This window comes from Triticum urartu, chromosome 6 (genome assembly GCF_003073215.2).
Source record: "Triticum urartu cultivar G1812 chromosome 6, Tu2.1, whole genome shotgun sequence".
NCBI lineage: Eukaryota > Viridiplantae > Streptophyta > Magnoliopsida > Poales > Poaceae > Triticum > Triticum urartu.
In genome coordinates this window covers 6,985,415-7,009,425 of record NC_053027.1, presented here as the reverse complement: position 1 = coordinate 7,009,425, position 24,011 = coordinate 6,985,415, and the positions used below count along the sequence as shown (strand labels likewise).

General features: G+C 44.7%; 1 protein-coding gene and 1 long non-coding RNA gene across 2 annotated transcripts; one reads left to right on the top strand and one right to left on the bottom strand.

The window, feature by feature from the left end:
• The first annotated feature begins 825 nt into the window (after positions 1-825).
• On the top strand, positions 826-4,355 carry LOC125514408. The gene is made up of 2 exons (XR_007286429.1): positions 826-1,397; positions 2,785-4,355. It is a non-coding gene; the product is annotated as an uncharacterized LOC125514408 (long non-coding RNA).
• Positions 4,356-14,580: 10,225 nt separating this feature from the next.
• LOC125513258 (T-complex protein 1 subunit eta) lies at positions 14,581-19,898 on the bottom strand. The gene is made up of 14 exons (XM_048678325.1): positions 19,731-19,898; positions 19,338-19,595; positions 18,313-18,438; positions 18,011-18,214; positions 17,678-17,847; positions 17,459-17,594; positions 17,265-17,381; positions 17,031-17,150; positions 16,846-16,944; positions 16,674-16,763; positions 15,863-15,944; positions 15,672-15,760; positions 15,504-15,578; positions 14,581-14,966 (listed from the first exon to the last, which is right to left on the bottom strand). Exons 1-14 carry the CDS (start codon positions 19,743-19,745, stop codon positions 14,874-14,876), a joined length of 1,674 nt encoding a protein of 557 aa, XP_048534282.1. The 5' UTR covers positions 19,746-19,898; the 3' UTR covers positions 14,581-14,873.
• Positions 19,899-24,011: the final 4,113 nt, after the last annotated feature.

Here is a 24,011-nt window from a genome sequence, read left to right as displayed (position 1 = left end):
CCATGGTCCAGACCCTCGTCCATGTTCGTTTATCTGCAGTTGCCATGTCGCTGAACTACGGTTGCCATGTCGGACAACTGTAGTTGCCATGGTTGCTCAACTGCAGTTGCCATGTATGGTCTGATCTAATGTAGTTGCCATGATTTCATAACTTTAGGAGTTGCCACATACTAACACTAGGCAGTTGAGAAAGTTGCCATGTGCTCACAAGCATGCTAGGGCAGTTGCCATGTAAAAAGGAAGAGTTGCCATCTACTTACGTGCACGTTAGGGCAGTTGCCATGTACGTGCACGTTGGGGCAGTTGCCATGTACAATACAAAAACACATGGCAACTCGGTAAAAGACAGTTGTCATCTGCTTACGTGCACACTAGGCAGTTGCCGTGTACCCTGCAAAAACACATGACAACTCGGATAAACAAAAAAAGTTGACACCTGCTTATAAAGCACACTAGAGGCAGTTGCCATGTGCACTGCAAAAACACATGGCAACTAGCAGCTTACATGTGGGAGAGGAGACGGGCGTGTGGTTGAGATGGCAAATGCCCACACACCAGCCCTTGTGCGTGACTGAAAACTGGTGTGTAGGTGAACTGCTAAACGCCCACACACCGGCTCCTCCGTGTGGTAAAACGGATGTATGGACGAACTATGTCACACACCACACACACGCCTTGTCCTACATGGCACAAAAAATCAGCCAGATTATATCAAGATTCGTGCATATAGTACTGGACGGTGATGGATGCGTGTGGTCGAGATGATGAACGCCCACACGCGTGGACGTTAACATTTCCTAAAGATAAAAAGAAAAGAGGAGCGACTGGTCGGGCGCGTTCCCTTCCTCACGAAACAACCTTCCCCTCTTCTCTCCTCGTTTCCTCTTCTTCGGGCGGACCTAGGATTGCCTCTGCCGCCGTCCGCACATCCCAGGCTCCCAGCTCCCTCGGCGCCCGCTCCTCCGTCGAGAGGACAGGAACATGGTGGCAGCGGCCGGTGGAGCGGGGGCGTCTGGGTCAACGAGACGTTGCAGTACGAGGTGAATCGGCGGCAAGCCCGGCGCTAGCGCTACGCGCCGCCTTTCCGACTCCTCACTCCGTCCTCGTCCACGGTGGCCGCTGCCACCCTCACTTGCGCTCGTGCCCTCTTCATCTCCGGCCGCGAGCTCCACCCCGTCCAGCCTCATCTCCCCAGATCTTCTTGGTTTTGGTCCGGGAGCATAGGGTGCGGATCAAAGCGTTGATGGACAGGTTCGTGAAGGAGCTGCAGAAGGCGCTGAACGTGGACATCCAGGATCGCATCATGAAGGAGCGGGAGATGCCAGCTACATTAGGAGCGCAAACGCGGGGTCGCCGAGAGGGAGGCCGTTTGGAAGACCGAGCTCTCCCGCCGCGAGGTAGTAATCGAAACCCGTCCATGTCTTACTGTCGTCTCCTTTTCTGTCAGACCGATTCATCTGCGTATTTATACCCTGGTGTTGATTCATATGATGGTGTCGATGGCATGATGCCTTCAGTAAGGGATCAGTTGCTGAATTCTGGTGCATTCCAAAGTATATATATTAAATTTACATTTCCACTACCAGTAAACCATGTTGTCGTCAATCTCTGATGTGTAGAGTTGACAGAGAAGATTCAGTGTTGTGATGGTCACACTCTTCTTGAATAATGTTTGTGCTGCACGGTCCTACTCCTTCTGGTGAAAGCATTTTTAGGACCTTCAGTGAGTTCTTCACTTTTTCTGTTAGCAGTGCTGAGATTTAGTGGGTTTAACTGATATTTGAAAAATGATCTTGATATAGTGAGTTTAACTGGTATTTGAAAAGTTTGAAGGGTTGACGGCTTCAGGCACAACATGCATTTTCTTGCTATGGTACAACCTGGGCTCAAAACATCATTTTCTGTCTAATGCTTCAATTAAACCTCTTTTTTAGCCTACTCTCTTAACCTCATTTCTTTAAACTCTCTTTTGAAATAGTTTCGAACTAATGATTCAAGAAAATTTCAAAACCTATTGCACTTGTTCAGTCCATAGATCAAACTTCACAAAACATAGACCTGAGACTAATCAACTCATAAGTTGCACGCTATCCTGCCTCCCCTCCCCTCGCGACCGCTCGCCACACAGCCTAATCGCCGGCCCTAACCCGGAAGGATTCCGCCCACGATTTTCTTTTCTGTAAAACGTTTGGCACCTGTGTTTTATAATTCCAGTGCCCAGCGGGTTCAATTTAAGGTACTCTTTAGATCTGAAGTTTGTACTGGAGTTGCTGTTGGTTCATTCATATTCGTTCAGTACTGCCTCTGAATTTTGGTTCTGCAAGTCTTTAGACCTCTTATCTTTGCTATGACTAGATTATAGGAGAATTTTCTGAAAAAATAGATAGAGAGGGTGTATATCTGATCCAGCAAGTTGCAGGATGATGCTGAGAGTTTTCAAACACCATTAGGTTATTAGCAATCCTTTGTCAATATTTGCCATTGTTGGATATTCACAGAAATTCAGGAATATATGTTGTCAAAAGATTTTAAACCCTTGGTCATCGGGCTGTGATCATATTATCCTTTGTTATCCGACTGGAGCTATTGTTGAATATTATTGACGAGTGTTTTGCTATTTTGGATTGTCTTCCAATATTTGTTGTTTGAGCTGTTGTGCTTGTTAGTGGAATGATATATAGAATTATGCTGATTGGGGGTGCATCCAGAGAACTGTATTCTAAAAGACTAAACACCTGGAAATTAGTATTGATGGAGACCATTTAATATTTGATATCTCTGTAGGGAGGTTGCTCTGAGGAGAACTGAATGGAGTTGCACCAACCAAAATGCTCAATTGGACACATGCTTCCAAACGTGTAAACAATAGTTGTATGACCCTCGATCGGTATCACGATCGTGAATCCTCTCTTGGACGTTGTTTCAAAAAAAATTTACAGAAGTCTTCGAACCTTTTTAGTAGGTGAATTTTGGAGTGAAACTCAATAAATATCTTGTTCTTTTAGCTATGTACTCAGTTGTATCTACTGATGATTCTTCCCCATTCAGTGAGAAGGCGTCCGGAAAGTAGGCAGTGGGAAATACAGTGAAGTCATAAGAGCGTTTAAATCACTAAAGTAGTGATCTAAACACTCTTATATTTCTTTACAGCAGGTAGTACTCGCCGGCTCACAAACACAAAGTAATGCGACTTACTTACTCATCTGCTTCTTACTCTAAACTATTGGGACTCACTAAAGAATTTGCAGCGACAACATATATGGTGATATCCAACGAAGCTTGTTTGGCTGCCTATTCTCGATTAATGCAGAGGCCCGAAGCCGAACTCATTCATGGTTCTATCTTTTAGATACATGATAGAGAATCAACAAATTCACTTTGATCTGTTTGATGCAGAGTGTACAGAAAGTGACTATTGACTGGTAGACTGTTGAATATACGTGCAAATACATATTTATATTGGATATTTTATTGCTTATATAGTAAGAAACAGATATTGTTATTGTCTGCCCACTAAGATCTCCAAACCACACCTTGTTGATGCATGTGAAGTTACATGTTAGTAGTTTCTTGGTTATTCCTTGGCTAATATGCTGGATTATTCTGCGTACATGTGTTATATCTTCTTACTTGCATGCTTGTTTGTCTTGACAGATGGCAACTTCTTTGGGGTTGTGTCAGCAAGCTTTAGGATAATTGCCATGAATGTCGTAGGATAATTGCCATGATTTAGCTTTAGACTCCCACATGTTTCTTGATCTGAGTGTATGCTCATGTGGTAGTTAATTATTTGGTTCCATGACGAGGAATATGGAGATCAAGTTGCACACTATCAAGAGGCCTTCTCCAGAGGTATTCTACAAGTTATCAGAATAGATTCTCTTCATTCCCTGTACCTTGCAGCATCTCCATCTAAGGCCGGAGTTCTGCACCTACCTACCTGTTGGTGTAATAAATTCCAACTATGAAACCAAGCATCAATTTATGTCCTACACATAGTGTTGGCAGTGTGTCATTGTTGGGTAGATGTTCAGTACTGCCTCTGTATTTTGGTTCTGCAAGTCTTTAGACCTCTTATCTTTGCTATATGACTAGATTCAAGGAGAATTTTCTGAAAAATTGGATAGAGTGGGTGTATATCTGATACACAGGATGACGCTGACAGTTTTCAAACACCAGTAGGTTATTAGCAATCCTTTGTCTAGGTTACAAATTTCGCCACTGGCAAGTCTGACAATTTTTTTTCCTTCCAACTGATGTCTGTTGTAATAAAAGATACTACACATTATGGATTTGTGTGAAAGTGAGTTGTTGCTCCCTGTTGTTTACCCCAACAAGGGTGAGGCTGGGGAAAACACATGCCTTTCTCTGTATTTTTAGTTAATGTGTTAACTTTTTTATTTGCAACTTAGATTGTCTGATGCATTTCGTCTCTGTACAATTAGTAAGATCTTCCTCGTCTTCCTTCCTCTCCTTCTCCACCTCTTAATTTCCAAGTGATTTCAGTGTGGTGTTACTTTTAGGTAAACCTAGAAACTTTGGGAACTTAAAAATTAGGCAAACCGTTCTTGCAAGAACAACAACTTTGTTGTTGACTAGATGCACTACGCCTTATTTATATGTGAGATCTGTAAATTGAGGTGTCTTGCCGTGGTGTTCAACTTCTTTACACAGTCTCTAGCTCGCTAGGCTGGGACTTGAACCACCATGCAATCTGAAGGAAGACTAGCAGTTGGAAGTTGTGTTAATTAATTAATATGTACTAACTTATATTTATGTGTTTTTAGAGTGGACGGTATGCTGTAATAGTTTGAACTGTTATCCTCCCAAAAAGAGACAAACCGTCGGATTGTTTTGCTATATAGTGTTGATGTCTCCTTAAAACAACCAAGGCTTCTTTTTCATCGGATATAGAACTGTGATTCTATAAATTATATTTATTACTATCTCTTTTTAAACAGAATGAATGCCATTTTCTATTTTCTTCCATTCAACACTGTAAATTTCCATCTTCTATGAGGAATCCATAACGTCATGCTAACAACTCTTAGTCTGCTATTAGTAGAAGACAAATGTGTGTAAACGTGTGAAAATGGTTGCATAGGACATGATGAGGTGATCAAGCAATACAAGTGCGCACAGATACGCCCCAAGAGGCACGCCGTGGGCGTGCCCCAGACCCTAGTATCCTTACATGCTGGCATATGTGTTCTCCGGACAGCGTTCCGCGGGTAGGTGATGCCGTGGCCTCTGGCCTGTTTGTGCTGGCCGGACCTGGCGACGTACGGCACCGATGTGGCGATGTTGGTGTGAGCTCTGTTGATATGACAGCCTTGATTTTTTCTTTATTGATCCAAGTAATGGTTCGTACTGTTACCCCAAGTTGTCAAGGAGTACTACTAATCTCATTTAAGATGTGCGTATATGCACCACCTTTCACTTGATTGATGCTCCATGGCTGAATTGTTTAATAGCAGTGGATTCCTGATTTGCCTCGTACTGGCACACTACAGCCACGAGGTGAGTCTGTGGTGGAGGTGCGCCTGGCGACTTAATTCTTGTACGGGTCGGTCCAGAGGGCCAGCATCTTCTGTGTGACCCTCGGCGGCTCGGCCCAGAGGAGAACAAGGTAAATCTAGTTTAACAAGATCAGACCAGACTGGTCCCTATGGTGCTCGGGGGTGACAGCAGTTCGCCTCAGATCTAATTTAATAATATTAGCCAACTCAGGATTTGCGGCTGCTGAGCGCTGCCCATGGTGCAGCAAAAAAGAGGCCAAAACGAGGTCCAGGTCGCTGTCGGTTTTGACTTCCATGTTTCCTCATCTCAAGCGTGGCTTGTATCTATTGATGTCTTTTTTGTCTGATCTCATCTCTTTTAGTCTTAGTCTTTGCTCCTGGCGCCTTGCAGCAGAACATCAAAATCGATTTGGTTTAGATTTCTTAATTGTACAGGGAACAAACGTTTACCGGTCTCGGCGGATCGGAGGACGGCGGCAGCAAACACACATAAGCCCAGCGATCCGGCTCTGCCCAAAGTTATTCTATGCCGGGTTATCCTGCGAGCCTCTTTTTCTTCTTCGTCTAATCAACCGCGAGCTTCTCAATTTTTATGAGAGATCCCTTCAAAAACTCAACACTACCGTGCGTGAGCCCCACAGTGGGCGTCAATTGTCGTGATTTTGTTACGGCAGATGTCCTTAGTGTCAGGATTTAGTCGCGAGGCCAACGCATCTATGTGTAGCTTGAGAGGGGTTGAGTGGAACGAGAGACGCGAGGTTTTACCCAGGTTCGACCCCTCACGGTGGAGGTAAAAGCCTACGTCCTGCTTCATTGATATTGATGATGATGATCACGATTACAAGGGAACTCTGTCTCAAGAGCTATTGAGTTCCTGTCTAACCCTAACTTATCAAAACATGTCCTCTTGGGGTGCCCTGCCTCTCCTTATATAAGTTAGAGGGGCGGGTTACATGTGGAGTCCTATTAGAATTAGGACTGGTCTACCTTCTAATACAAACCGGATACAAGTCCGGGTCTTAACTCCTTGTAAGGTAAATACTCCTCACGCCTTTCCTCTTAAACCGGCCCACCATTAACATAAACCGGCCTTCTGGGCCTTGGGCCTTGTCATCCGTCTGTCTCGCCTGCCAGGTTACCAGGGAGTCATAATGTTCAGTCAGGTTGCTTTGTAAACCGTTTGATCAGGGCGGGTCGCTAGTGAATCGCCAAACCGGGTCTCAAGTAAACCGTCAAGTCCGGCCGGATCATATTTTCGGCCGGGTCATATCGCGGGGTATATCCCCGACAACTTACGAAAGTGAGATCCGATAGATATAATAACATAAATATTTTTGATATTTTTGTGCTAAGCTAACGGATGGGTATGACAACACATGTCTATGGTTAGGAAACTTAACCATCTTTGATTAACGAGCTAGTCAAATAAAGGCATACTAAAGACACTCTGTTTGTCTATGTATTCACACAGGTATCAAGTTTCCGGTTAATACAATTCTAGCATGAATAATAAACATTTATTATGATATAAGGAAATATAAATAACAACTTTATTGTTGCCTCTAGGGCATATTTCCTTCAAATCCGACGTCTCCTTACCGGTCCCTCCACGTGCCGCCGGTCGGTTAAAGGCCACCCCGCTGCGGATCCGATCGGAGTTGGATCTGCAGTCATCGCCGCCACCATCTCCGCGCAGATCAGGCACCCCGTCGGATGGGGCGCTGCCACCGTCGCCGTCCATCTCAGGGTCTCCGCTCCACCGGCAGATGTCGCTTTGGCCACCGCCGCACGGCAAGGGATCGCCGCCCCAGCCGCCGCCTTCGGATCCCATGAGAAGGGCCACCCCTGCCGCCTCTGATGGATCTTGCCGCGTCCACCCACCCAGGTGCCTTCGGCGTCGGGCCCGCGGTCCTCGCCGGCGGCAGCGGCGGCAGAGGGAGGCGCGAGAGGAGGCTTGCGGCGCTAGGGTTTGGATGCCCCTGGCGTCGCCTAGGGGGAGGCGACGCGAGGGGCGAGGGGACGAGTAATTCCTGAGCTGTTTGGAAGTGTTTGCCGGGGTCTTTCTTTCGTGCTGCTACTGTAGGTCGGTTTTTTTTTATTTTGCAGTAGCTCGTGCTTGGGATTGCAGCATCGAGCTCCATCAAGCATCAGCCTTGTAGCACTGGCATGTACCCTCACAACATTGCCACATGTCCTACAACACTAAGAGGTCATGAATGTAGAGTTGTGGGGTGATCTTGGAGCATTCATAAGTGGTACAAGGTAGATGCACGGGGTGTTGAAACCCTCAAGCCTCTATTACTTTGGCATGTCCATAGGCCACGAGAAAGTGGAAGAGGAAGAAGCAGCAACCTACGTGGGCGGAGGAAATGAGTGGACAGGAGACCTCTAGCCACATATAAGGATGTGTGCACGTTGAATGAAGTGACTGTACACGGGACATGTACCCAACGTTCGAGGTGGCCGACCCGAGACATTTAACGCCCAGCTGAATTAGATTGTTTCCTAACAATTTTGGGGCATGTTAGGTATCAACGGATCGGAGCCAGCCCTTGATCGGTTGCCTCCCATGCCATATGATCCATCTTAAATATGATATTCTAACCGTCTGACTATTGTTGTGCCAAAGTCTTGCGCGGAGCATTGTTTTAAACATTTGCAATACCGTCGCCACATTTTTCTTGTAAGGTATGTTTAATACAACAACAATAACAAAGCCTTTAGTTCCAAACAAGATAGAGTAGGTTAGAGATGAAACCCATAAGATCTCGCAACCGACTTATGGCTCTGACACATGGATAGCAAGCTTCCACGCATCCATGTCCATAGCTAGCTCTTTGGTGATACTCCAATCTTTCAGGTCTCTTTTAACGGACTCCTCCCATGTCAAATTCGGTCTACCCCGCCCTCTCTTAACATTCTCCGCACGCTTTAGATGTCCTCTATGCACTGGAGCTTCTGAAGACCTGCGCTGAATATGCCTAAACCATCTCAGACGATGTTGGACAAGCTTCTCCTCAATTGGTGCTACCCCAACTCTATCTCGTATATCATTATTCCGGATTCGATCCTTCCTCGTGTGGCCACACATCCATCTCAACATACGCATCTCCGCCACACCTAACTGTTGAACATGTCGTCTTTTAGTCGGCCAACACTCCGCGCCAATCAACATTGCGGGTCGAACCGCCGTCCTATAGAACTTGCCTTTTAGCTTTTGTAGCACTCTCTTGTCACAGAGAATGCCAGAAGCTTGGCGCCACTTCATCCATCCGGCTTTGATTCGATGGTTCACATCTTCATCAATACCCCCATCCTCCTGCAACATTGACCCCAAATATCGAAAGGTGTCCTTCCGAGGTACCACCTGGCCATCAAGTCTAACCTCCTCCTCCTCACACCTAGTAGTACTGAAACCACATATCATGTACTCGGTTTTAGTTCTACTAAGCCTAAACCCTTTCGATTCCAAGGTTTGTCTCCATAACTCTAACTTCCTATTTACCCCCGTCCAACTATCGTCAACTAGCACCACATCATCCGCAAAGAGCATACACCATGGGATATCTCCTTGTATATCCCTTGTGACCTCATCCATCACCAATGCAAAAAGATAAGGGCTCAAAGTTGACCCCTGATGCAGTCCTATCTTAATCGGGAAGTCATCGGTGTCGACATCACTTGTTCGAACACTTGTCACAATATTATCGTACATGTCCTTGATGAGGGTAATGTACTTTGCTAGGACTTTGTGTTTCTCCAATGCCCACCACATGACATTCCGCGGTATCTTATCATAGGCCTTCTCCAAGTCAATGAACGCCATATGCAGGTCCTTCTTTTACTCCCTATATCTCTTCATAAGTTGTCGTACCAAGAAAATGGCTTCCATGGTCGACCTCCCAGGCATGAAACCAAACTGATTTTTGGTCACGCTTGTCATTCTTCTTAAGCGGTGCTCAATGACTCTCTCACATAGCTTCATTGTATGGCTCATCAGCTTAATTCCATGGTAATTAGTACAACTCTGAATATCCCCCTTGTTTTTGAAGATTGGTACTAATATACTCCGTCTTCATTCTTCTGGCATCTTGTTTGCCCGAAAAATGAGGTTGAAAAGTTTGGTTAGCCATACTATCGCTATGTCCCCGAGACCTTTTCACACCTCAATGGGGATACAATCAGGGCCCATCGCCCTGCCTCCTTTCATCCTTTTTAAAGCCTCCTTCACCTCAGACTCCTGGATTCGCCGCACAAAACGCTTGCTGGTCTCATCAAAGGAGTCTCCCAGTTCAATGGTAGAACTCTCATTCTCCCCATTGAACAGCTTGTCGAAGTACTCCCACCATCTATACTTAATCTCCTTGTCTTTCACCAAGAGTTGGCCTGCTCCGTCTTTGATGTATTTGACTTGGCCAATATCCCTCGTCTTCCTCTCTCGGATCTTGGCCATCTTATAGATGTCCCTTTCACCTTCCTTCGTGCCTAACCGTTGGTAGAGGTCCTCATATGCCCGACCCCTTGCTTCACCAACAGCTCGCTTTGCGGCCTTCTTCGCCATCTTGTACTTCTCTATGTTGTATGCACTCCTATCCAGGTATAGGCGTCTGAAGCAATCTTTCTTCTCTTTAATCGCCTTCTGGACATCATCATTCCACCACCAGTTATCCTTATCTTCGCTTCTCCTTCCCCTGAACACTCCAAACTCCTCCGAGGCCACCTTACGAATGCAAGTCGCCATCTTCATCCACACATTGTCCGCATCCCCTCCTTCCTCCCAAGGGCCCTCCTTAATGACCCTCTCCTTGAACACCTGAGCTACCTCCCCCTTGAGCTTCCACCACTTCGTTCTAGCGACTTTGGCACGCTTATCCCGCTGGACACGAATCCGAAAGCGGAAGTCAACAACCACCAGCTAATGTTGGGGTACAACACTCTCTCCAGGTATCACCTTACAGTCTAGGCACGCACGCCTATCTTCTCTTCTCGAGAGGATGAAATCAATCTGGCTAGAGTGTTGGCCACTACTAAAAGTCACCAGATGTGATTCTCTCTTCCTAAAGAGGGTGTTAGCTACAATCATGTTGTAGGCTAGAGCAAAGCTTAAGACATCTTCTCCTTCTTGATTCCTGATGCCATAGCCAAAGCCCCCATGCGCCCCTTCAAAACCCGTGTTAGATGCACCCACGTGGGCATTGAGGTCTCCTCCTATGAAGAGCTTCTCACCAATCAGTACACTCCTAACCATGTCTTCCAGGCCTTCCCAGAACTCTCTCTTGGTGTTCTCATTGTGGCCTACTTGCGGGGCATACGTACTGATAACATTGAGAACCAAGTCCTCAACTTCCAGCTTGACCAGGATAATCTGGTCCCCACGTCTCTTGACGTCTACCACTCCATACTTGAGGCTCTTGTTGATCAAGATGCCTACGCCATTTCTGTTCGCAGCCGTCCCCATGTACCACAGCTTGAAGCCGGTATCCTCCACCTCCTTCGCCTTCTGTCCTCTCCATTTGGTTTCTTGGACGCAAAGGATATCAACACCTCTCCTCACCGCTGCATCAACTAGCTCCCGAAGCTTCCCTGTGAGAGACCCTACGTTCCAACTACCTAAGTGAATCCTCCTAGGCTCGGCTAGCTTCCTTACCCTTCGCACTCGTCGAGTCAAATGCGAAGGCCCTTGCTCATTTTCCACTACATCCGGGCGCAGATGTAGCACGCCACTAAGGATGCGACTACCCGATCCTCGCTCACTTGCCACCGTATCTGGATCAAGATACGGCGCGCCACTTGGGGGGTTACGGCCCGGCCCTTCCCCATTTTCCACCACACCCGGGTTCCGATGTGGCGCGTCGCTAAGAGGGTTACGCCCCAACTAAAATATTTTGGGTTTCATCTCCATAAGAGTGGCTGAGTTTTTACGTTGACTCGCCAAGCCTATCACAACCCTCCTCCTTTACCCGGGCTTGGGACCGGCTATGTTGAGACAACATAGGCGGAGTTTATACATGCAAAAAAAAGTAGCAACATTTTAAACATTGTCCGCGACTTCAAAAAATGTTTGCAAATTTGATCCCCCGGCAGGCGCTTTTGGGCCGGCTCATATGAGGGGCAGGAGACTCCTATTTTTTGTTCTGTTTTGGTTTTTTGCTTCGGTAAAATTGTTTGGGATTTCAAAGTAATTATGAATTTTTTGAAATGTCCATGTACTTCCTCTAGTCCATATTAATTGTCGTTGACTTAATACAACTTTCTACTGAACTTGTTCTAAGTCAGCGACAATTAATAAGATCTAAGGGAGTACATGAAAAGATTATCACGAATTTGAAAAAATGTTGAGAAATTCAAATAAAACATGAATTTTACAAAAATGTTCGTGAATTCAAAAAATGCTCATAAAATCAAAAAAAGTTGCTGAATTCAAAAAATATTCATGAAGTGCAAAAAAGGATCGTGAATTCAAAATAATGTTCATGAATTTAGAAAAAATCACGAGTTCAAACATCTTTATGACTTTCAAGAAAATGTTCGTGAATTCAAAAAAATGTTAATGAAAGTTCAGAAAAATCCTGAGTTCAAACAATGTTCACTAATTTCAAAAATAATTGTAAATTTAAAAAATGGCCACGAATTCCAAAAATATTCACTAATTAAAATAATATTCATGGGTTTCAATAAATGTTTGTTAGTTTTAAAAATTACTACTTTCGAAATAATTTTCGTGAGTTTGGAAATTCCCGTAGGCCGCCACGGAGCACCAGAGTAATTGCGGATGGTGGCCACCTGTGGTCTATCGCCTCCACCATGCCCGTAGGCCGCCACGGAGCACCGGAGCAAGGCACGGCCACTACCAACTTCCTCCATGCCATTCCTAGCCATCACCGGTCGTCTCCTTGTTGAAATTGCAACAACAGAGTTGCAAACCGTGATGGCAAGTAATGGATGTTGCTACAACATGGGTCGGCAATGGTGGCGGTGTTTCTGCAACTTCATCTTCGTTGCAATTTTTTCTGCAACATCACATGTGTTGCAAAAGTTCCTTCCGCAACAATACCTATGTTGCAAAAAAGTGGAAAATTTCATTCCACAACAAGACCTCCGTTGCAGAAATATTCTGCAACAAGACCTCTGTTGCAATGACGGAGGTGTTGCTCGACCGCTTGATGCCCCAGATCTAACGGCTCATGACCCGCCTCCCTTGCTTGACAAGTGTAGATATAGGGAAATGATTCTAATGTTTCAAAAAGTCCGTCTGCAACGACACACATGTTTCAAAAAAGTTAATGCGAAAAAATCTACAACGAAATATCTGTTGCAGAAGTTTCCGCAACAAGAGATATGTGCAAACGATTCCGCAACATTGCCTTTGTTGCAATTATGAGGAAAGAGCCGGGCCGATGGATGCGCCAGATCAAACGGCTGTAAAGGTGGTGGATCTTTGAAAATAATCCGCCGGCGGACGCGTAGCGTCGCCCTTTTTTAAATCACGAACATATTTTGAATTGGTAGAGCAAATTTCGAAATAGAGAACAATTCTAAAAATCCCAACAAAATTGAAAAGCGAACAAATTTTGAATAAGTGACCAAAAATTTGGAAACGAGGACATTTTTTAATTTGCGATCAAGTTTTAAATATAAGAACATTTTTTGAAATGCCAGTCATTATTTGAAAATTTCTGATAAATTTGAACAAAAACATTCTGAACAATTTCTAAAATAAAAATGCATTTTTTTGAATTTATGAACATTTTTTGAAAAAAGACGACCATTTTTCTAAAATTTGAAAAAAAATTAAAAGCACAAACATTTTTTAAGGTTTGAAACAATTTTTAAAACATGAATTCTTTAGAAAAATAAATAAACTTGAAACATAAAAAGAAACGGAAAAAGAAAGGGAAAAGCTCACTTTCAACCGGCTGATGCGTGCGTGAGTGTCCGCCACTTGCGTAGCCGTTAGATTAATCCTGATCAAGCAGCCACGCTGGCCATAAGGCACTCCCGCGCGACGAGTCATTTTCTTGCAATAAGGGTCTTGTTTTAATAGATTTATGCAAGGCAAAACTAGTTTCAGAAAGAAAGAAAAAATATTCGGTGGTGAAGGTTTTTTTTTCTGCAACTAGGGTCTTGTTTCAAAAGATTTCTGCAACATATCTTTTGTTTCAGAAAGAAAAAGAAATGTTTCGGTTGTGTAGGTTTTTTTTCCTGCAACAAGGGGCTTGTTTCAGAATCATAGCCCAAGTTGTAGCGCCGCAGGAGCGCGCGACATTAGAGAGTGAATGGTTAGACATTGCAACACGAGGCATGTTTCAGAAACATAGCTCCGGTTGCAGAAAACACTGAAGAAGCGTCGTGTGTGAGAGGTCGCCGCCATCGTGCTCGATTAGAGCTAGCAGCTACTCGCGGGACTGATACGGAGAAGGAGCAGCAACTCCGGCAAGCACGGCAAGGACTAGTTCCCCGGCATGCGCGCCGGCGGCAGCCGCTGCGCTGGACGGAGCTATGAAAGGACGACGGAGAAGGGATTCTGTTTCCGAAACTGAGAGGCTGTTGCAGGAAGTAGAGAGATGGTCACACGCGTGTGATGGTTAGATCAAACGGCTGTCAGGGCGCTCATCCGACGATGCTCCATGCGGCGGATGTTTCTAATACATCCGCCGGAAGACGCGTAGCGACGCCCAAAAAGAAACAGAAAAGGAAAAGAAAAGAAAAAATAAACAGAAAAAAGGAAAAAGGAAAAAAAAGAAACAGGAAAACCGGTTCCCAAAACGAAAAAAACCGGCCTGGAAATTCTGAAGGTTCCCAAAATCGAAAAACGCTGCAACCTGTTACTGGGCCCGGCCCAGGTCATCGCTCGATCGTCACTTCTGTTAATGAGCCGGGCCCAGGTCATCGCTCGATCGTGACCTCTTTTCTAAGGGTCGACATTTTGACGCAGTGTGCGTGAAATTCCAGTTACTACTACCGTTACTACTACCGATATCAGCATTTCAAACAACACGCCAATCAACATCGGCTAGTTAAAAGTTAGCGAAGTTAGTTCTCAACCAGCGAGGCAATCAAGGACTCGCGAACATCACATCGACCAATAGGAAAAAGACAAATCACCAAAACAAGAACATAGTTCGTGCTATAATACCACAACCGGTAACCGCTAGATAAACACACGCCTGCCATGTCTTACATGTTCTCAAACAAAAGGCTAGCACATTCTTAACACTAGAAACTCACATCAGACATACAAATTCCGCAAAACCTGGATGCGGGTAATGCCAGGACCAACAGCCCGAACAGAGGGAACTCAAAATCTGACCCCGCCAGGGCAGCATAAGGTTACAGGGCGGAGCTGACTAGAATTTACCGCCTGCGCATTCCCCTGCCGCCTCGGCCACGCATTCCCCCTCCACCACGGCCGCCCATCGCAGCAGCATCGCCTTGCGCGCTCTCCGACTAAGGCATGGCACAAAAAAAATGTCAGTTAGGTAAATGCGATGTAAAATGTACACAAACCAAAAGAACATGATGCTGAGAGATATTAACTATGTGCTGAAAAGTTATTGCTCAAAAGTGCAATCCAGACGTAGCCAATACAAGAACTGAACACAAGTACCAAAAGGTAAAAACAGGCATTAGAGCACAATAGATTAGGACAAGGCCACCATGATCATTAGTCGTGCCATATAAAGACCAATCATATGATCTCACTCGACTTCTCAGAGCTTAATCGATTTGGTAGTACCACTAAGACGGTAAATGGAGGTTTAGATATAAGATCCTTTAATCCCTAACTGGAATGCATTTATATTATCGTTTTTCCTTAAAATCAGCTTAGTCTCCTCAGCACAAGGGTACTTTAGTACACAAGATGAACATGTTAGGCAGCATACAAAGTGAACTGGCAAAGAATAATGAGGGCTGCAACTCCAGATACAACAGAAAATATTCTGTGGGCTTCACTAATGCCCACTAGGTATTTACAGCTCTTACCTTTGGGTTTTTCACTGTTTCGTCAACACTCAGAATAAGGCAGGCAGCTTCGGTTGCTGCATTAATTGCATTGATCTGAACAAAAAAACCGAGGTTGTCAACATCAAGTTAGCATAAGAATATCAGGATACAGAAATGCTAAAGAACCAAAAGGAAAAGCCCAATTACCTTCACGACTGCAGGTTCCCACACAAAGTTAGCGAAGGAATCCGCAATTCCACCGGTGTTGATGTCAACACCATAATTAGCACCACCATCTGGTACATCATAAAATTGCATTAGACAATAGACACTTTGCCGGTTCACAACTTTGTAGATAACAGTACAAGCAACTCATAACAATGATAAAGAGAACAAACCAGCTGCATGCTTCTGTCTGAGCTTATTGAGCACATCAGTTGCGTCAAATCCAGCATTATCACAAAGTTGCCTAGGAATAACCTGCGTAAGTTTGTTTAAAATGAGCAGATGTAACACAGGCAGGAACATACAATTAAACATGACCTACAGTTCAAGGTATATTGACGCAAAGTTAGATTGCTTCGTTTCTGTGTCAGCATAGGCCAAACGAACAACAGCTAGCAAAAGTTAGCAAATAACAGCTCATGAGAAGTTCTTTTCAGAAAAATGTGTCATATACATTTCCGTCAGTTACACGTTCTTGCATCCGGAAGGCCATGGATGACTCAAACTTCCTAGCTTATGGCGTTTTTGGTGTGACATGCAAGATGGTGAGCACACCATCATGCCCTAACTGCAAACATGGGCCACTTCTTTGGCTGGGGGAATGTAACGGGTTGGCCCATCACCACTTCACCACTTATAAGAAGCAAAAACTATCCCCGGTTGAGGTGATCCCTCAAACCAAAAACCATCATTATTTGTTAATTACTATATTTAAGTATCTCCTGCAACTTATTATGGCCTCTTCATATCAAGCAGATTGTTGGCAAAATCTAAATGTGAAATAACCTGCTATACAACACAAGTCAACCGAGATCTAGCAATGGAAATTTTCAACAATGGCGTGTGGTACACAGCATAAATTTACCAAAGTAGAATGTTATGGCCTCCAGAAATAGACAAAAAAGGACCAATTCTAGCTTATCCTTGAGCACAAACACAATTCAGGAAAGAACAAAACAGAAGAGAGGAGCCACGAAGATTTACCTCAAGGGCTTTAGCAAATGAATTTACAAAAACCTGAGACTTTCCAGCTATGTTCCGTGCATGCAGGCGGAGATACTTGCTTATCTCCATCTACAAGAAATAAACAAAATCAGCTTAAAGTTGTATGACAGGTTGAATTATTTTAGCTTGATTAGTTACTTTGTGAACATACATCAATGGCACCACCACCAGGCACAACTGTTGAATTCCTAACAGCTCTCCTCACAATCATGATGGCATCATGGAGACTTCTTTCAGCTTCCTCTATGAACTAGAACAGCGGAAAATAGCTTAGTTATAGTTACCTTCAGTTTATGAACTTGATTAAAAAGAGGTTATATGATATTGATAGAAGACCTGGTCAGCACCACCACGAAGAACAATAGTTGCTGTCTGACCAGAAGGGCAGCCACTAAATATGTTGAACCTTTCATTGCCTACTTGCTTTTCCTCAAAAACCTCACATGTGCCAAGGACCTTCAACCAAAATAATAATGATAAACATTATCAGCTTTCATGCCAGCAACTGACATAATCCGAACATGCTCAATATCCAACAGGCACCAAAACAATCCACAAATAGGTATGTACCTCATCAATGACATTGTTGACAGAAGTTTGAACAGTTCCACCTGTAGCTGAGCTTAGGCGTTGTAAATCCTCTTCTGTGACGCGACCAGCACAGAAAATGTCTCTATCCGCAAAATACTGTAAAAAGGAAAGTGAACTTAGTTAGGCTACAAAATGTTGCACAATAGCTGAAAAACGTGACAAGATGAGCATACCTGTGTTGCAAGATCACCAATAGCTAGCCGTGACAGAACTATTTTTGCACCACTTTGAACACACTTGTCCAGCTTGTCATAAATAATGTTCCATTCAGCATCAACAATTGATTGGTACTGCAGAGGGTCTGATAATCTGCAGATAAAGGGGAAACAAAAGGCAACATAAGTACATATGGAGAACACATACAACAAACACGCTTGAATGAAGCTATCTACCTGATCTCTGCGTTTTCTTTCTCAGACTTCAACTCTAGCTCAATGTTCAACAAAAGAATCTTTGGATTCAGGAATTTCTTTGGTTGTTGCTCAAATCCAGCATAGGAAAATGTCTTCTTGAAAGCAACGCCATTGACAAGGAAGGAATCCCTCATGGTACCTCCAGGAACCTAATTCAACCAATGTATCACAATGACAAGCTTTAATATCTTGTAGCAAGAAACCAATTCAGTGTTATACACTAATGTCATTTCTAGCATGTTGGAAGACTGAAGTATGGATGAGTAGAAGAAAAGCATATATCCTACCAAAGTGACAATTGCTGGAAATTACCTTCTTAATTCCAATAAGGTTAAGTCTGTCATCATGACCAATAGCAAGGACAGCATCCACAACCATAGAAGCAAAGAACTCCTTCTCTCCGCTTATCAATTTTGATGAGAGTGTTGTGGCAGCACACTTGGCTAACAATGATTTCTTCTCTTCCAGGCTTTTTCCTTCTATGCTGACTGCGAGCTCTTTAACCCTTTCAATCGCCTGATGCAAATTTCAGGTTAACAGAATCAGCTTCAGAGTTTACAGGCAAGTCAAAGTTCGGCCATTCAAAAGATAGAAAATTAATGGTGGTCACGGACCATGTTGCCAGCGCTCCTATAACTACGGATTATATTATGACAATGCACTCCATCCTCCACGTAAGGTTTAGCTTCCTTCATGAATTCTGCAGCAAGAAGCACCACTGTAGTTGTGCCATCACCAACCTGAAGTAAACAATAAAACTGATGTTACTAAAACGGCCCAACAAGAAAATAAAGGCTAAAACTAATAGGTCACTCAGATAGTGCTGTGGTAGAAATTAAGACCAGCGGTAAAAAGCAACTGCTGCGGTTCATGACACTTTCACTTCTTACTACCAAGTAATTAACCACCAATTCTAAAAAATGCACTCATTGCAAGAAAGGCATAACCTGAAAACTGGAAATAGATTCGCTGGTAGGAAAGTCAGAAAGCAATTCCTTGTAGTTCACAGCTAATTTCTAGTTAACAGGGAAGCAATTGAACATCAGAGAAGATAAAATCAAAACAAACAAGTACACAGATTGCAATATAAAGTACATCCATGCAAATATACAACATGAGAAATGTTGATCGAACCAAAGCTAAAAATAACCTTTTGTGTGGACAAATTTTGAGTTCAAACAGCAGATATCAGTATGTCACCCAGTGGCGGCATCAGATGCCCATAATCAATAGTTTGAGCTGGGTATTTCACATCTTCCAGGTGGATATCAGGGTTCATCCGTGGGATAACTGTGAGCTGAATGACGGGGGATAATAGTTTTAGTCAGTCCCCAGATCAAAGAGGAGACCATTGCATTTTAACGAATTTACTCTAGTCGGATTAATAACACTGGCAATGCTGCAAAGGATTTATTTAGAGTTCCATTTGCAAACAAGAAAACACGCTTTGGTACAATAACAAGATCAAACTACAGTCTACAGAGCAGCCGTATGCACGTAATAGACTCGATTTATCTAAGGCACGAACAGCGTTAAGCCCCAATGCACCAGAAATGCATCAAGGAGAGGACACTGAGGGCGTTATTTCTGTGACAACAACAGCGAGTAACAACAGTACAGCAGGCAGACGGATGGATACCTCGGAGTCCTGAGACTTGGCGATGTCGACGAGGATCTTGGCGGCGGGGTGCACGATGTCGAGGAGGCGCATGATGGTGGCGCCGTCGTTGGAGATGGTGGTGCCCTTGTCGTCGTGGATGAGCTTGTCCATCCCGCGGGGGCCCAGGGTGGTCCGCACCGTGTCGGCCACCGCCGTGCACGCGCTGATGTTGCTGACCACCTGCGCGCGGCCCTGCGACGTGTCCGTCCCCTCCTTGAGCAGGATGATCTGCGGTTGCTGCGGAAAACGGAAACCCCACGGGAACGGGTCAGAGCCATGGATCGATCCCAAGCTTGCTTGCTTGCGAGAGAGGGGGAGGCGGCGGCGCGGCGCGGCGCGGATGGATCAGGGTTCCGCGGGGGAGGAGCTTACCATCATCGACGACATGGCTGGTGGCTGCGCGGAGGCGGAGCTAGGGTTTGGAGTGGGGCGAGAGATCTGGGCGGCGCGAGAAGAAAGAGGCCGAGAGGGAAGGGGGGAGGAGGGAAAAGGGTTTTGCGGTTTAGGTTGCGAGGTCCGTCTGAAAGCCCACGAAGCAAACACAGCCGAGCCTTCTAGTACTCGCTCCTGCCCTGATGTGAGCCCTTGATTTTACTGCTTTCAGCGGCCTCGATGAGGCCACGTCATTTCGTATGACAACTTTCGTTGTGTCATTTTTCATGCTACATAAAGTGGACAGTGGTATCCCCAACCCACCAGGGTTCAAATCCTGGTACTCGCATTATTCCTGAATTTATTTCAGGATTTCCGGCGATGCGCTTTCAGTGGGAGGAGACGTTTCCGTCGACGACGAGGCGCCTACGGTGACTTCGTAAATCTCAAGATAATATGTCGGCTCAGTCTCTCGGAGGTGCTCATAGGGATAGGGTGTGTGTGTGTGCGTTCATAAGGGTGAGTGCATGTGCGTGTATATGAGCGCTTGTGTCTGTACTGATGCTCAAAAAAAATGCTCTAGTCACAAGAACAATACAGTAATTTAGCATTTTGAATAAGATGTGCAGCATGCATTTTCAATATTTTTTGGTAGTGATAATTTTCTGAATCATTTATCTCCTTTGAAACTTGTCACAAACAGGCACACGTACTATTCCTTTGACAGGTATACGGTTTTTTTCTCCAACCCTATATGTAAGGGCTTTCTAATTAAGAGAACATCACATGGAAATCAATTTTCGGTGAAAAATCGATGAAAACCACGTGAAAACGATGTTTTAAGGTTAAAAAAACTCAAAGGTATACAGGATGTTAAGAGTGATATGTTCTATTAGCATCTGGAATTTTGAAGATAAGACGCATTACCACTTACGAGCTATGAAAAGAACAAATTCTGCAATGAATAATGACTGGTGATGTGTTTGAACTTGAAATTTCGCATGGCAATAGAACATCACCCTCTTAACATCCTGTTTTTTAGATTTTTTTCTATAAACTTTCAAGTTGGGGCAATTTCATTTCTCCCCCTAACTTGAGCCACCACCTGGCATTTGCCCCTAATTTTCTGGTATGCTCAAAAACACCCCTCTTCCGTCTGTGTCCCTTACACAAATCCCCCTCCGGGTCCTCCGTCAGGTCAATGAGGTTTGACTGGTATATGGGCGTCTTTTGGACATTTTAGCCCCTGGTTCTTACATGTGGGCCCAGTGTCTTATCCCCGCACTCTGTTTCTTCCACCTCTTAGAAGCGCCAGGAACAGGGTGGAAGGCAATTCACTGGCGGCGCACTTGGAGCTCGGGGAGTGAGGCCACGCTCTGGAGCTCGTGGATGTGCACCTCTGGCATGTCGTGCGCGAGCTCATCTGTCGCTGTAGAGGTAAGTTCTTTCATGGATTTGTCCCTTGTGGATTTCTCATTAGGGTTCCGCGAGCTCAAGCTGGGGATTTGCCCGTTGTTAGGTCGACGGGGGCGGTACAGTGCAGTTCCCGTCCGAGTTCGACATGCCGGATCCGAGTTACTGCGGCCTTGAGGATCTTTCCAAGCATCGGTGCCCCGGGCACGGGCTCGTTCCCACTCGCCGTGTCACCTGGGGAGGAGCAAGCACGGGGAGACGTTTTCTTGGATGCCAGTTAGATGTAATTTGTTTGATGTCTCTGCTTTGCTTCAATTTGGTGCAGAGATTTAATTTTGATGGTTTTTGATGTTGTAGCTTCCTGAACAATGTGAATGGGTTGTTTGGGTTGACCCTCCTCCTTCAGATCTTGTTGGGCGTGCATTTGAGTCACTTGTTGATGGTCTAGAAGCAAGTTGGCTCAGATCTCATCGTTTAGAGAAGAGGGTGACACAGCTCAAAGAGAAGAAGAAGAAGAAGCTAAAGTCGGAGTTGAAGAAGATGCATGACCATATTGAAACATGGGCATTTATGACGATAATTGTGGGCATTTGCCTTCTGTCCTATTTGTTTGGTTCAAAGAATGCATATTAGTCAGTGAGATTGTAATGAATTTAGCTTGATGTTGTGAACTTAATGCTTTGAATTTAGCTTGATGTTGTGAACTATATGTTGTGGGCATCAATTTGATCTTGTGATTTTGTGATGTTGTGAACTAAATCTTGTGCATGTTATAATGAATTTAGCTTGATGTTGCGAAATAAATGCTTTAAATTTAGCTTGTTGATGTGAACTATATCTTGTGGGCATTAGTTTGATCTTGTGGCCATCAGTGTGATGATATGAACAATCAATGGTGAATAACAAATCCCAATAAGCAATGATCAACAACAACAAGATAATAAGCATGTTCTAGGGCCAACAACAACATTACCGAGTAGTAGAGTACAGACAACAAGATATTAAGCATGTTCCAGGACCAACAACAACATTACTAAGTAGTACAGTACAGAAAACAATATACTAAGCATGTTTCAGGACCAACAAGAACATTACATGCAGGTTCCAGTAAGGAATGCTCACCGTTTTCACAACAAGTTCCCCCTCTTGCTCCTAGTGTTGCATGCAGGATTGGAAGATAGCTTGGACTTGCTCCTAGTGCTCCTAGCTGCATCTGCCACCTTAGGAGAGGAAGACCTGCTAATATGGTTGCTTCCAGTTACAGAACCACCAGTTGAGAGTGTATCACCTTTCGCCTTCCTGGGTGATGCACCTCTATCTGCTATCCTTTTGTAATTTTACCTTGGCTGAAAAGGAACAAGAAAAGATTGCAGGCATCGGTATGAATAACCAATCCCTCCGGGTGCCTATTAGTTCTTTCAAGTTCTGGAAGAACCAAGTCCAACTCTCAATATTCTTTGTCTCTAACACTCCATATGCAACTAGAAAGATCCAGTTGCAAGCATCTACTGCACTGTAACACCCACGATGCGACTATATCTCCCACGTGTCAGAGCACGACTTAGAGGCATAACCGCATAGTAGGCATGTCGCAAGAGGGGAAATCTTTACACATCCCATGTACTGAATAAGAAAGAGATAAAGACTTGGCTTACAATCCCCACTTCACACAATACATAAATATATCATTACATCATCCAGAATACAATCAAGGTCCGACTACGGAACCAAATAAAGAAAGACAACCCCTAATGCTAGACCCCCGATCGCCCCAACTGGGCTCCACTACTGATCAACTGGAAACGAAACAACACAACAAACACGATCTTCATCAAGCTCCCACTTGAGCTCGGTTGCGTCACCTGCACGGTTATCATCGGCACCTGCAACTGTTTTGTAAGTATATGTGAGTCACGAGGACTCAGCAATCTCACACCCGCGAGATAAAGACTATTTAAGCTTATGGGTAGGAAAAGGTAGTGAGGTGGAGCTGCAGCAAGCACTAGCATATATGGTGGCTAACTTACGCAAATGAGAGCGAGAAGAGAAGCAAAGCACGATCGAGAAGCTATAAAGATCAAGAAGTGATCCTGAAACTACTTACGTTCAAGCATAACACAAGAACCATGTTCACTTCCCGGACTCCGCTGGAAAGAGACCATCACGGCTACACACGCAGTTGATGCATTTTAATTAAGTTAAGTGTCAAGTTCTCTACAACCGGATATTAACAAATTCCCATCTGCCCATAACCGCGGGCACGGCTTTCGAAAGTTCAAAACCCTGTAGGGGTGTCCCAACTTAGCCCATCACAAGCTCTCACGGTCAACGAACGATATTCCTTCTCCCAGGAAGACCCGATCAGACTCGGAATCCCGGTTACAAGACATTTCGACAATGGTAAAACAAAACCAGCAAAGCCGTCCAGATGTGCCGACAAATCCCGATAGGAGCTGCACATATCTCGTTCTCAGGGCACACCGGATGAGCCAGACGTCGGGTTGACATAGACCCTGGTTTCCCAGGGGGCCCCGGACATCGCCCAGGTTGGACCAACACTTAGAGAAGCACTGGCCTGGGGGGTTAAAATAAAGATGACCCTCGGGTCCGGAAACCCAAGGGAAAAAAGGCTAGGTGAGGCAAATGTAAAACCAAGGTTGGGCCTTGCTGGAGGAGTTTTAGTCAAAGCGAACTGTCAAGGGGTCCCCATAACACCCAACCATGTAAGGAACGCAAAATCAAGGAACATAACACCGGTATGACAGAAACTAGGGCGGCAAGAGTGGAACAGAACACCAGGCATAAGGCCGAGCCTTCCACCCTTTACCAAGTATATAGATGTATTAATATAAATAAGAGATATTGTGA